The 12,593-nt window shown below is 41.3% G+C and overlaps 1 protein-coding gene across 1 annotated transcript; it reads right to left on the bottom strand.

The window, feature by feature from the left end:
* Window positions 1-2,252: 2,252 nt before the first annotated feature.
* synm (synemin, intermediate filament protein) lies at window positions 2,253-12,264 on the bottom strand. The gene is made up of 4 exons (XM_087797584.1): window positions 11,408-12,264; window positions 9,349-9,473; window positions 6,012-6,091; window positions 2,253-4,487 (listed from the first exon to the last, which is right to left on the bottom strand). Exons 1-4 carry the CDS (start codon window positions 12,206-12,208, stop codon window positions 2,569-2,571), a joined length of 2,925 nt encoding a protein of 974 aa, XP_087653710.1. The 5' UTR covers window positions 12,209-12,264; the 3' UTR covers window positions 2,253-2,568.
* Window positions 12,265-12,593: the final 329 nt, after the last annotated feature.

The following is a 12,593-nucleotide window of genomic DNA, read 5'->3' as shown; positions in this document are numbered from 1 at the left end:
GAAATCTGAACCCCATTACTGCTCGGGGAGTTATATTTGGATGTTTGGTGCTTTCACATGTTTATTCCCCTCGGAATATAAGTTACTCCTCTCATCTTCCACTGACCTCTCACACTTATCCTGGTAACGAGAGATTTGGTTCCAGGGCAGAATAAACATAAAAGACGGGGACATTTTGGTCTCAAGAGAATGTGTTGTTTATCTCGTTCTTTTAGGAAAAACAAGATCACAAATCTGGATTTAATTGTCATGTTAGAAAAGTTTCTTGTTCAAGTTCTGATGAGCTCATCTGTTATGTTTGAGCTCTACTCAACACAGACGTCAGTGAAGTTAATCACAAGGAACTGGATGAACCAGTCTTAAGAGAAAGTGTCAAAAGAGATTTTTAAAAAATCCACATAAAACTATTATTATCCAAAGTGCAGCCCAGCGGCCACTTTTGTGTTGAACTGACTTAAGATAAAAAAGCTTTTATTTTGAAATTCTGAACTATATAACTCTTAGTATGATGTCATTGTTCATATTTAAATGTTGCCTTCTTTACTTTAAAGGTATATATAAAACACAATATAGTTCTAGGTAGGTTTTCATTTACAAACTCTGATTTCCTCTCACGGACCAAAATCTTAAGAGGTCAAATGCTGACTTTACAATTGCTCAACAATTCTTTTTAAGATGGAACGGTGACCCTTCCAGGTTGTCGTCGGCCTCCTGCCCTGTGTAGCTGGGATGGGCTTTAGCACCTTTGTAAACTGATCTTGGGAGGTGGTTGAATGATTATGAATGAATGAGTAAAGAAACTACAAAATAAAGGGATTTTAAGATGCTTTTTTTGTTCAAGTTTACTTTTTCTTGAGCCTGCAAACATCTGAAATATATTTAAAAGTGATCCTCAGAGTTCTTTTTAGAAATCTATGGCTCAGTCAGTTTTGGTTTATTTGTAACAATCTGCTTTTATTTTTGCCTGTTTTAGATAAACTTCATCTTGACGTGATTTAAAAAGAGTTGGACGAAGACGTGGAAAGAATAAATGAAGGAAAAAACAAAAGACAATATGGCCACAGGGTTTTTAATATGTCAAAAGGATTTCCAATGAAAGATGTAATAAAACAGCGGACGAACAGGTCGATGAAACGTTCTAAACAAAGGCAGAGATAACGACAACAAATATAAAAGCTGATGAGTTCATCGAAGTACGATGATGTCATCACTGTGAATAAAAGCACCACTTTCTTCTCCAGCCTCCATTCTTGAGTCGCCTTATCAAGATTTGTTTTGACATGTTTTGATCATTTTGGGGGATTATATCATCGACATTTCAGAAGTTGGGAATCACAATGATATTTAAAGACGGTGAAAGCCGTGCTGTGATTAACTCTCTCCTCCTCTGCCGGTAAACAACACCGGAACACATGTGAGCACAAGTGCCACTAAGCTGATGAGCCCGAAATAGACGTGTCATGAACACACACTAAAAGCAGAGAGGAAGTTCAGTGTGTGATCAGCTGCTAGAATTACAAAACACTGATTTAAATTGCATTTATTCTCGGTTTACTTTCAAGTAGAAACTACTGTCAGATTTTAACATTTTCTCTGATTTAATCTGGATTAAGAGGAAGTTTGAAATGTAATTTAAGTAATTTTAAGTCTTTATAAAATACAAAATAGGTAATTAAGAACATGAGGATCTAATTCCTTGAATCGGAAGAAAACTACAAAACACATTTTTTGAATGAATAGCCATTATTCCATCATTTTGTTGTTAATAAACCCCGGGACAGAACGTTGTTATATAATTCAATCATCGTCAATATCTTTCATGTAATTGAATAAGTCAGGGAACGTATTGTGTAGTTATAATCCATCCAACTTGTGTGTCCTCAACACAACACAGATTTCAAGGATGGTTAGATTTGTTTCTGAAATCCTTTTAGCAATAAAATTTGGCATTCTATCACAAAAAAAACATAAAATAATATCAATAAAGTTTTACCTTACCTTACCTTACCTTATAAAAACAGAGGATGGGATCAATGTTCCCACTTGTATGGTTTCACCTTTTAGACAAACATGTGTTTCTGGCAGGATCTACCCTGTGGCTCTCAGTCTGACCAGGTATCAACACTGGCAAACAATAGTCATAAAAGCTCTTTGGAATCAATTCAAATTTCACAGGAGGGTCTAAAACCTTCTGTCATAACCGAGGAACTACAGTGTAATAGTTCTCTAAATAAAAACAGACATTATATTGATACGATTGTAGACTTTTAATTAAAGCTAAACAAGAGTAGCAGACGCTAACACAACAAAGAAAGGCCTCGAGTGACATTGAGAACATTCTTAGAGACGACCTGACTTATTGTGCAAGACTATATTTGAGGGGTCCACGGGTGGCTGGAAGCTGTGAGTGCGTAAACTAGCAAGTAACAACCTTAAATCAAACATCAAGAATCAAACTTCCTTTATTCCACTAACCTTCCTAAGAAGAGCATGATTGACTTAAGAAGCTCTAACCAAGTGAATCGACTCTACACCGAGAATCTTTCTACGACTCGTCAGAATACATTTTCAATTGTCAGAACTCTCCAGATAGACGGTTGCGATTTTCTTCTCGTGGGTGATCTTGGCGGGCAGGATGTGAGCCTCCCGCCCGTCATCCGAGCTCATGCCTTCCATCTGAAAGGTGAACGACTCCTCCGAGGGCCCTATTCTGATGATCCTCTCCGTGGTCATGGACGACGGCTCCCCTTCGCCCCCGAAACCCTCAAACTCGTCACCGAACCCCACGTCCTCCTCTTTGGAGATCTTGAAGCTGTAGCCTCCTCCGGCTCCGCTCTGAAACGCCTCCCCCAGGTGAGATGCCTTCAGCGCCGCCATGATCTGCTCCTCGGACAGATCCTCCTCCTCCAGCAGTCCGGAGTCCTCCAGCGACTGGGACACGTTCAGCTCGGCGACGATGGTCGTGGTTCCGTTCCCGCTCGTCTGCTGCACCTTCTTGATGGCCACATTTTGAGGACTTTCACTGCTGACTTTGGTCAGGAACGCCAACTCCTCCCTCAAGGGGCCCGAGACGGACTCCTGCAGCTTCTCCAGCGCTCCCTTCAGCTGCTCCTGAGGCTCCAGACTGTCCTGCCTGAGGAACCCCAGCACCGACTCCTGGACTATCGGCGAGACACGGACTTCTTCTTCTATGATACACTCGGGAATGCTTTCTTTGGTGAAGGAGAGATCATCTGGCACGAACCTGTACTCCTCACTCTCTTCAACGATCACGCTGCTGGGCGGGAGTCGTTCGTCCTGGTAGTACCTCTCGTCGGACAGGTCGTCCACCAGGCCGTAGTGCCCGTAAGAGGTGATTCCACCTCCTTCCTCAAACTCGGAGAGATTCTCATCAGGGGTGGAGACGAAATAATCCCTGGCTTCTTGCTCCGGGGACAAATATTCGGCCTCTTTGGGAAGCTCTGGAGTAGACCCCGCCTGGTCGTCTGTCATGTACGACAGCGTTTTCTCCACTTGCGTATTCTCCAGCTCCTCGATCTGGAAATATGTGGAATCAGGTTCAAAGAGCCCCGACTCCACCACCTCTTCTTCGTCGCTGTAGGACTCCACGGGCTCCTCGATGATTTCCACGTTGACCGACCTGTTCTCCAGGTTCCCGTCTCCCTGCAGACCACTCAGCAGGTTCTTGATCATGCTCGCCGTCTCCGTGTCTTTGATGTCCTCCAGCGACATGTGCTTCACGCTCTGGCCGAGCAGCTCGTTCAGGGCGGCGTCCTCGGAAAAATCCACCTCCTCTTCCACCTTGGACTGCAGCACGATCTGAGTCTTCGTCGTGCCGTCCTCCATCTCGCTCGTCTCCACGTGATAGGTCACTTTGGAGTCCCCGGAGGAGCACGGCTTCGCGTCCAGGCCGGCCGGCTTCATCACCTTCTCAATGATCTCCTCCACAGACACGTTATCTAGAACTGCTCTCTCGCTCGGACTAAACAAAACATTTCCTTTCTCCTTCTCTTCAGTAACACTTTCACGTACATTCTCTTCCACTCTTTCCACCGGCTCGTCCTTCTTCGCCTCTTTCACAGGCGACTCCATCTTCTCCGACTTAACCTCAGGACAGGACTTCTGTACAGGTCGAGCAACTTGTTTTATTTCCACTCTTTTCTCCTCTGACGTTATATCGTGTGATCTCTGACTCATAGGTTTTGAACTCTGGACTGTGATCTTCTCTTTGGTGATGGTCTGAACCGGGGTCGAGGCTGCAGACCTGGCTTTGTTGAATGAGATCATGTCCCTTCTGGAGGCGGGACTCTGATGCTGAGACCTCCCTGTGATAGAGATTGGAATGACCCTGGAGGGGCTTCGCGATCCCGACTGAGGCACATTGGACCTCCCCGGGTATGATGGTGGCGACGTGAACGTGACATTTTGACGCTGTCGGACGGTCGTGGAAGCTCTGGGGGTGTAAGGCTGCGAAGGCAACTTGATGTCTGGAACGTAAAATTGAAAGTTTTCTTGTTACTTGAACACATGAACAGACTTTATTTATTGATGACTTGATGGTGTTTGCTAGTGATTATGAGGCTTCATAAAACAGCTGATGAAGTGTCATGATATGGCTTCTTTTTTCTTAAAGACCACTTCATGTCAATCTCTGCTTTATAATCTTTGGCTCTGATCTACTCATTCACAATTCATCAGTTTCATGAGACAACATAACACATCACTTGTGTTCACAGGTGGGAGCACAATAGCACATATCTCAATGTCAATCCTTAACCCCCTTCTCATTATTTTCTTATACCTTTTTCTCTCCATTTTTTGGCGCATTATAGCATATACCTGCTCTTCAGGTAAGATTTTACTACTTGTAGTATGTTTTCAAGTACATTTCTTGGACAAAAAATCTCCAGGTCAAGGTCTGGTTATACCTCAACCCTTTCTTCTAAATGGAGTTTTGCCTTAATTGATCTTGAACTAATCATGACAGTTTTCAGAGAGAATTGAGCCCATATTCCCATCAGCGAGTCAGACTTCTCCACGTTATTCTATCTTGTATCTCCTCTCTAGTCACTCATATTAATTTAACTTTTTTTTCCATGTATTTAAAGTAAGTGTCATATCATAACCAAGTTATCTCTTGACAATTTAATGGTTAAATAACACTGAAGGCCCTCCTGCTGTGACCAGCTGCATGGGATCTATCCATCCATCCATCCATCCATCCATCCATCCATCCATCCATCCATCCATCCATCCATCCATCCATCCATCCATCCATCCATCCATCCATCCATCCATCCATCCATCCATCCATCCATCCATCCATCTATCCATCCATCCATCCATCCATCCATCCATCCATCTATCTATCTATCTATCTATCTATCTATCTATCTATCTATCTATCTATTACTTCCTAAATTGCCTTCTTTGCTTTTCTTCATCTCTTAAGTTTTTCTAAATTTATACTTTTGTTTCTTTAAGATTGTCAAGCACTCTCTGTTATCTTCTGAATCGATTCTGCTACTTGGAATACGCCTAAACATTATGTTAACCTAGGAATATCTGGAATGAAAACAAAGTGTTTCTATTTCTATTTTAAAAAAAACTCAGATCTACTGATATAATACATGCAATAAGTATCAACGTCACAAATATTTTTTAAATGTACATGATCTCAACTCACCTTATAGAACAGTGTGTAGATACATTCTTTAAACTTTAGTTTAACTGAGACTGTATAACACATACCTGTATATAATCGCTTGTACAAGTAATGTATTTGGAAAACAAATATATGTACCATAACCTATAAAGACCTATAAACAATAATATCTGACAACTCATACACTGTTATGTAGAAAATAAGATGTACAAATACATACAGAAACTGGTGTAGTACTTTCATATCCAAATATTTTTATGTCATGTGACAATGTTTGAAAATAAGATTCGAAACCCTTAAAAATGGAGCAGTAAATAAGAACATAGCAATGCAACCAGTGAGTTACCGATGATTCTCTCTCTTTGGTGATGAGTTCCTCTCCGGTGAACCTCCTGCAGACCTGCTCGCTCACCCTCCAGGAGAGATCTGGAAAAAAACAATAACTTGTGTAACTAAAATAGAACATGTGTGTTCAATCAAAACTTCTTTCTTAATCCACACAAAGAGAAAAATAGTACCTTAAAAGACGCTCGACTTCATCCAGCTCTGACATTTCCACTCTCCAGTTCTAACACTTTCACAACTGGCTGAAGAGAGGAAGCGACCATATAAGGTCACAACCATATAGAATCACTTACTAGTGGCAAAAGCTCGGATCACCAGACGGTGTGTCAAGTACCTTTGGCTGGCAGTCAAACGCTAATCGACAACAAACAGAAGTCCTTCCAAATGGAGCAACCTTTGCCGGAGAGAGCTTCCTCACGAATGACTGACCTAAAAATAAACGCCACAAAAGCAGGGCTGTCCACACTTCCCCAGGAATCTCACCGCTGACTTGTGACAATGTGCTACGACGCTGGTCAATAGAACACATTACTAACTATAATATCTATAATAAACTTTATCACATGTTCTTTGTTTTTATTGGACCACAGCTCGGATTTAGTCGATCGATCAATGTCATCGTTCACTGAAGAACGAAAGATAAATGTTGAACTGAGGATATGACTAACCATATTTGGAGTCAAGAACTATGACAAAAAAAAAGAGGTTATAAATATAAAACTATCCAGAGAACTTGAAAGCTGATGGAAGCCTGAAGACCGGAGTCAATGAACCACAAAGCTCAGCTATTTTCTCGTGGTTTAAGACATCCAGTCCATTAACACAACTGACAGGATTGGTTTCACGTTACAACCCTGGAAGAGACGTCAGGACATAGATTTACTCCCACATCCATCTTCACCTATAGTTCTGGATTGAAAATGTAATTTCGTAATGTTTAAATCTCACTGAGAGACACAGGTAAAAATTGAACGTCCCCCATTTGGACCTTCACATACTAAATATACAGGCTTATTTAAGGTAAACATACCTGCTCTTTTACCCTGAAACAATCCTTTAAATGTCCGGGTTTTTTAGTTTGTGTAGCGTGTACTTCATCTTCACATCACAGACCATTAGACTCACCATACATGTCAAATGGTTCATTTGGAAACTCTGAGAGTTCCACACAGAACCTGGATTAGTTTTTTATTCATTATTAAACAGTGAAGCCAATCAATGCAGTCTCAGCTCAGTTCGAGCCATAATAAGAGACTTTATTGTAAGGACTGGGAACAGAACATTGAAAAATAGGCTTCATTTAGGTCTTTTTTTATATTCGTCTGCTGCACCTTCTTGATGGCCACATTTTGAGGACTCAGTGATAGGATGCTTCATCCCAGGTGTGTGAGGGAGAGGTACCGCAGGTCCTTCCTCCCTGCTGCCATCAGACTCCACAATAAGAACTCAGCAAGATAAATATTTAACAGCACCTTTTCTTCTTGTTATTTTCTTCTTGTTATTTTTGTAAATATGATAGTGCATATATAATATAGGGCAGATTTTTATTCTATTCTATTTAGATCTTTCTTTTCATTTTATTATTCTATTTCTGGGTGTTTTTTTATTTTTTATTTGAGGTATTGCGCTTGCTGTTGTTTAAACTGAATTTCCCCTCGCGGGATAAATAAAGGATTTCTGATTTCTGAACATTGCTCTATAAAATTTGACAATATGCTTAATTTTTTCCTAAAGCGCAAACAAAAAAATTAAATTACGCAAATGAATAAGGAATAAAGTAATGTTTAATAAGATACTGTATATGAATCGTAGCATTAGCATCCTCGCATTAGCAGTGTAGCATTAGCATCCTAGCGTTAGCAGCGTAGCCGGTGCCACAGAGGTTTAAATCAAATAATTTGTTATATTTCTGTTTTTATTCAACACAGAACCCAATAAGAACAGCAACACATGGCTGGCGTTGACTTTAAATAGGTGGTGGGTGTGCGATGATGAGTGATACAGCTATGTCGAGCTCATGAAAACAAGACGTTCTATTACAGGAGCGACTCATTTGTCCTCCACTGAGGGAATATTCAAACCACAGCGGCATGAAAGCACCTTCTAAGATGGTTTACGACTCCTGCTCTATTCCAGTTACTCTGAGCGATGGGAGTGTGAGCGCTTTCACAGCAACAGTGAAGAGAGAAGCTAATGATTTCTGTGAGATCAATGGTGGGGATAGAATTCACAACTGAACATTGATCTTGCTTCAGATAGATTTGAGGTGAGAGTCGACCGGTCACCTTAAGCAGGGTTAAAGGTCAACGCTAGAGCACGGAAAACACCAATAGTGAGGTATCAACGTTTAAAAGTTTTAAGCGAGACTTAAGTGAATCAATACTAATTAAATACCGAGGATAACAAAACATTTTACTGTGAAACATCATACTTTTGTAGCATGAATGTTTTTAATTTGAAGGGATAAATTGGGAAGAAAAATATCACATATTTATTTTCTATATATTATATTAGTTTAGTTTGTTTTAAACTTATTTTTAAGTTTAAACATAAAGTTTTTTGTTAAACAAGTCGGTTTATGATTTCAAAAAAACTTATCTTCAAATTAATTTTGACAACTTAACAACTATATTTTTACTCTTGCTTTAGAAAATACATTGTATTTGCTGAACATTTCAGCATTGAAATTGATTTGATTTGAAATCGGGAAGAATGTAAAATCAGTTTCCATTTCAAATTCTGAACAATTATTTTAGCAAAAACATCTGTGTAATTTATTTTTTAAATACATCCTTTTTTCCTCTTTCTGCCTCCATTTAATGTTTCCAAATATCAATATTAAGGCTCCTTGATGGAAAACTGTCTAAGCTTGAACTCCAAAATCAAAGTAGTTGATCACATTTTTACATGTTGTGAAGGTGATCTAGTTTTTGGTTTGACTTTAATTCAGTATTGATTCTGAATTCTGAGTCATTTCAACAGTTTAAAGTGACTCTGAAGGTTGGATTTTGCCCCTGAGTGTTGAGTTTTTGAGGTGCATTAGTTTAAAGTCTGACATCACATAAGAATTGTTTTAGTACACATTGCTATATAGCTGTTACTGCATAATTTCCATGGACATGTGGGTATAGAAAAAACAAAAACAAACGACAAACAATAACCTGTTTTCTCGTCGGGTAAATGACCTTCTTTATCTCTGTAAGTAATGACTACACTGTAATACTAGAATAATCCTAATGATGAGTGATGGGAAAAGGGAAAATCTTCAAACAGAAGTTTGCTATGAAAGCCCTTATAAAGAGCGACTGAGATCACGAAGAGCTTTAAGCTTTAATCACCTGTAGCCGGCCACTTCCATTCCCAAATCCATCTTGACCTGAAGGAGCTGCTGATGTTCCATCATCTTCCTTTCAATTTCCTGTGCCATTGTGTTCCTCTCACGCTCCAGCTGCTCGATGATCATCTGGTGGACATGAGAAGAAAAAATTGTGCTTCTGTCGTTAAATAGAATATTTTCTTGTTTAACGGTAAATGTGTGCAGATTCCAGGATTAATTGGATTAGTTAAAGTTGTACATTTGTTACTGTATTTAATATTAGAGGAGCTCTCATTGAGACCCGACGGGACGGATCTGATCGGTATCAAGTCTGATCCCGATTAATCACTTGGTTTGATCCGATCCGACGACTGCCCTCGTGATTGAACCTTTTCAAACCTCGACCTGACATCGGGCGACACGTGCGTCGATGAAGCATCAACCTCTGAGAAAATGTGTCTTTGTGACAAATCTCCGAGGGCGTGTCAGCGGTCCTGTCATCTGAGACGGGTCGACCCGCTCAGGGCGCCATCTTTAGGCCGGCTAAGAAGGATTTGTCAGTCTGACAGCTAATTGGCTTAAGTGGCGGGAGAAATCCTGCCGCCATGAAAGCGTGGGGGAGGAACAACACCATTTGGCTGCTGCAGAAATCCAATCCTTTTGTGCCGAGGTCCAAAGCTAGACTCGAGGGACGTGAGGCTTGAGAGGTTTGGGAATAGAGGCATGTCAGGATCCACTTTAGAAGGGATGTATCTTTAGCGAAGGAGAATTATGCTAAGGACGGAAAACACTGACTTGAGCATTGATCCATGGCCGATACAAACATGTCACTTCCATGCACTTCTACTGTTACTCAAGTGTCCTGTAAAGCAGTGGTCCCAAAACCCTGGTCCAGGGACCCGTACTGTTCATTGGGGCTTTCGTTACAAGGCCGCAAAGAAGGAAAGAAAATGATTAATATAACTTTTCTTCTATTGATTATTACTGTCTGAAAGGTTTTGTTCTGAAAAAATATGGTATTTTCTCTGAAGTGACTCTTGAAGCCTTAAGATATTGTTTTAGTCAACTTTTCAAATACAATAAACCTTTAAAAATTAGTGAAAATTATAAAACATTTATTAATTTTACCGTTTTATTTTAAGCTTGGTACGTGAACATAATGCACACATCGAACCGGTGCTAACGTGGTCGGGGATCCCTACTTCTACTTTGACTTTTCTACCAGACATATTATATTTAGACAAAATACTTTTTTGGTTTGATAAAAATATATATATATATATATATATATACTTAAATAAATCATGAATTATACCCATTCCAAAGTTTTTAAAAAAAAAACTATAATGCTGACAAGTGACATCACAGACAGCAGGTGACATCTTTCACTTGCAGGAGCCGAGGTCTTAGGTAAGCAAACCCCCATGCAGTTATATAGTTAGATTGCTCTTTTTGGTTGTTAAAAATGACAAACCACATCACGCATAGTGAAAAGGGAGACTTTTAAAATAAAGTGTTTTAACCAACAGTAACATAAATCAAAGGACATTTTAAAGTGAATGCTATGTTTGTTAGCTTAGATAGCAGATAACAATGCCAGTAACTGTCATGAGGTGAAATATAGCTGCCAAAAACACTTTGTATCTTTACATATTTTAAAGATCGGAATGTACATTTAGTACATTTCCGATGATAAAAGTGAGCTTTTATTTCTAAAATTAAAAATGAGGACATTTTTTAACAGGAAAATACTAAATGTTTGAAACATAAATTCGATGTATTATGTCTCAAATGGCAAAGATTGATCTGATCTATGACGGTCTTGATGTGTCTCTTTGATGGGGAAACGTTTTATTTGAGCCAATATCTATTTATAGTTTAGAATTTATTTTCTTTTTTATTTATGGAGAACAGATGGATTGAAGTCTTCCATCTGTAGCCCCTTTAATAGTGCGAGTGGGCGTGGCTCAGTCAGGGAGTGGCCTTTGACTCACAAGAAGCATCTCTTCATCATTTTAAACACATTGTTCCTATATTATGCTAGACTTATTATTAACAAAGTTTATCTTTAAAGAAGGTACCTGGTACTGAGTGCAGTCCGCATGGAACCTCTCCTCCATGTGCACCAGCTGCTCCTCCAGCCTCCCCTGGACGTGGCCCTGCTTCTCCGCATCCTTGCGTAACCTTCTCAGCTCCTCCGTGTGGAGCATCTTCTCCTTCTGCAGCTCCCCCAGCTTCACCTGGTCCCCCCTGATGGCCCTCTCCATCTCCTCCACCTGGCTCCTGTACATGTCGAAGGTCTCCATCCAGCCCTCGGACAGTCCGCGGGCGTAGTCCTGCACCTCCTTCTCCGAGGAGGCCCCTGGGGGCCCCCGGTACGTCTCCGTGATGACGGGGACCAGCCGGGACTCCACCTGCCGATGGACCACCTCCATCTCCTGCCAGTGCGCCTTCTCCAGACGCGCGTACTCGGCCTGCAGCTGCTGGAGTCTCTTCTGAAGGTCCCCGTTGGTGAGGTGCGCGTGCCTGAGGTCCTCCTCGCAGACCCGCATCTCCCCGCCCATGTCCCGGCACACCAGGGTCTGCTCGCTGCACAGAGACTGGACCATCTGGAGCTCCTGCCACAGCTTCTCGCGCTCCATCTCCACCCGGGACTTCTCCAGGGCCATCTGCTCCACGGTCCTCCTGAGCTCCCGCAGCTCCACCTTGTATCCGGGCTCCCACACTGGGGTCCGGTCCCGCCTCATCCGGGCCACCTCGCTCATCAGATGGAGGTTCTCCAGCTCCAGCTCTTTGGTTCTGGACAGGTACTGGGCCAGCCTGTCGTTGAGCTGCTGCAGCTGCTGCTTCTCGCCATCGAAAGTTCTCCTGACGGGCAGCATGATGGCATCTGGTGCAGGTTCTGGTGCAGGTTCTGAGGATTGGTTCGGGACTTGGTCCTTCAGCGCGAGTGATGGGAGCAGCTCTTGCACTTTTGACAAGTGCAGGAGGAGGAGAAGAAGGCGGGACCAGGAGCTCAGCGGTGCTGCCTTCACGGGCCGTCCGACCACTGACAAAGAAAACTATACAGCTGCTCGTTTTTTGACAAAAAGGAAACGTTTTTAATTTACCACCCGCTAACAAACTACACTTCCCATAATGCATTGTACCGGACACTAATGATAATAATTCGGTCGCGTGATTAAAAAACAAACAAACTGACACTTAATTATTTAATAATAAAATAAGAAATAAATCAGGATATTATTCCTATTCCGTTCTTAATCT

This window comes from Callionymus lyra, chromosome 8 (assembly GCF_982586985.1).
Source record: "Callionymus lyra chromosome 8, fCalLyr1.hap1.1, whole genome shotgun sequence".
NCBI lineage: Eukaryota > Metazoa > Chordata > Actinopteri > Syngnathiformes > Callionymidae > Callionymus > Callionymus lyra.
The sequence above is the reverse complement of the archived record's forward strand: the minus strand, read 5'-3'. Positions and strand labels throughout refer to the sequence as shown.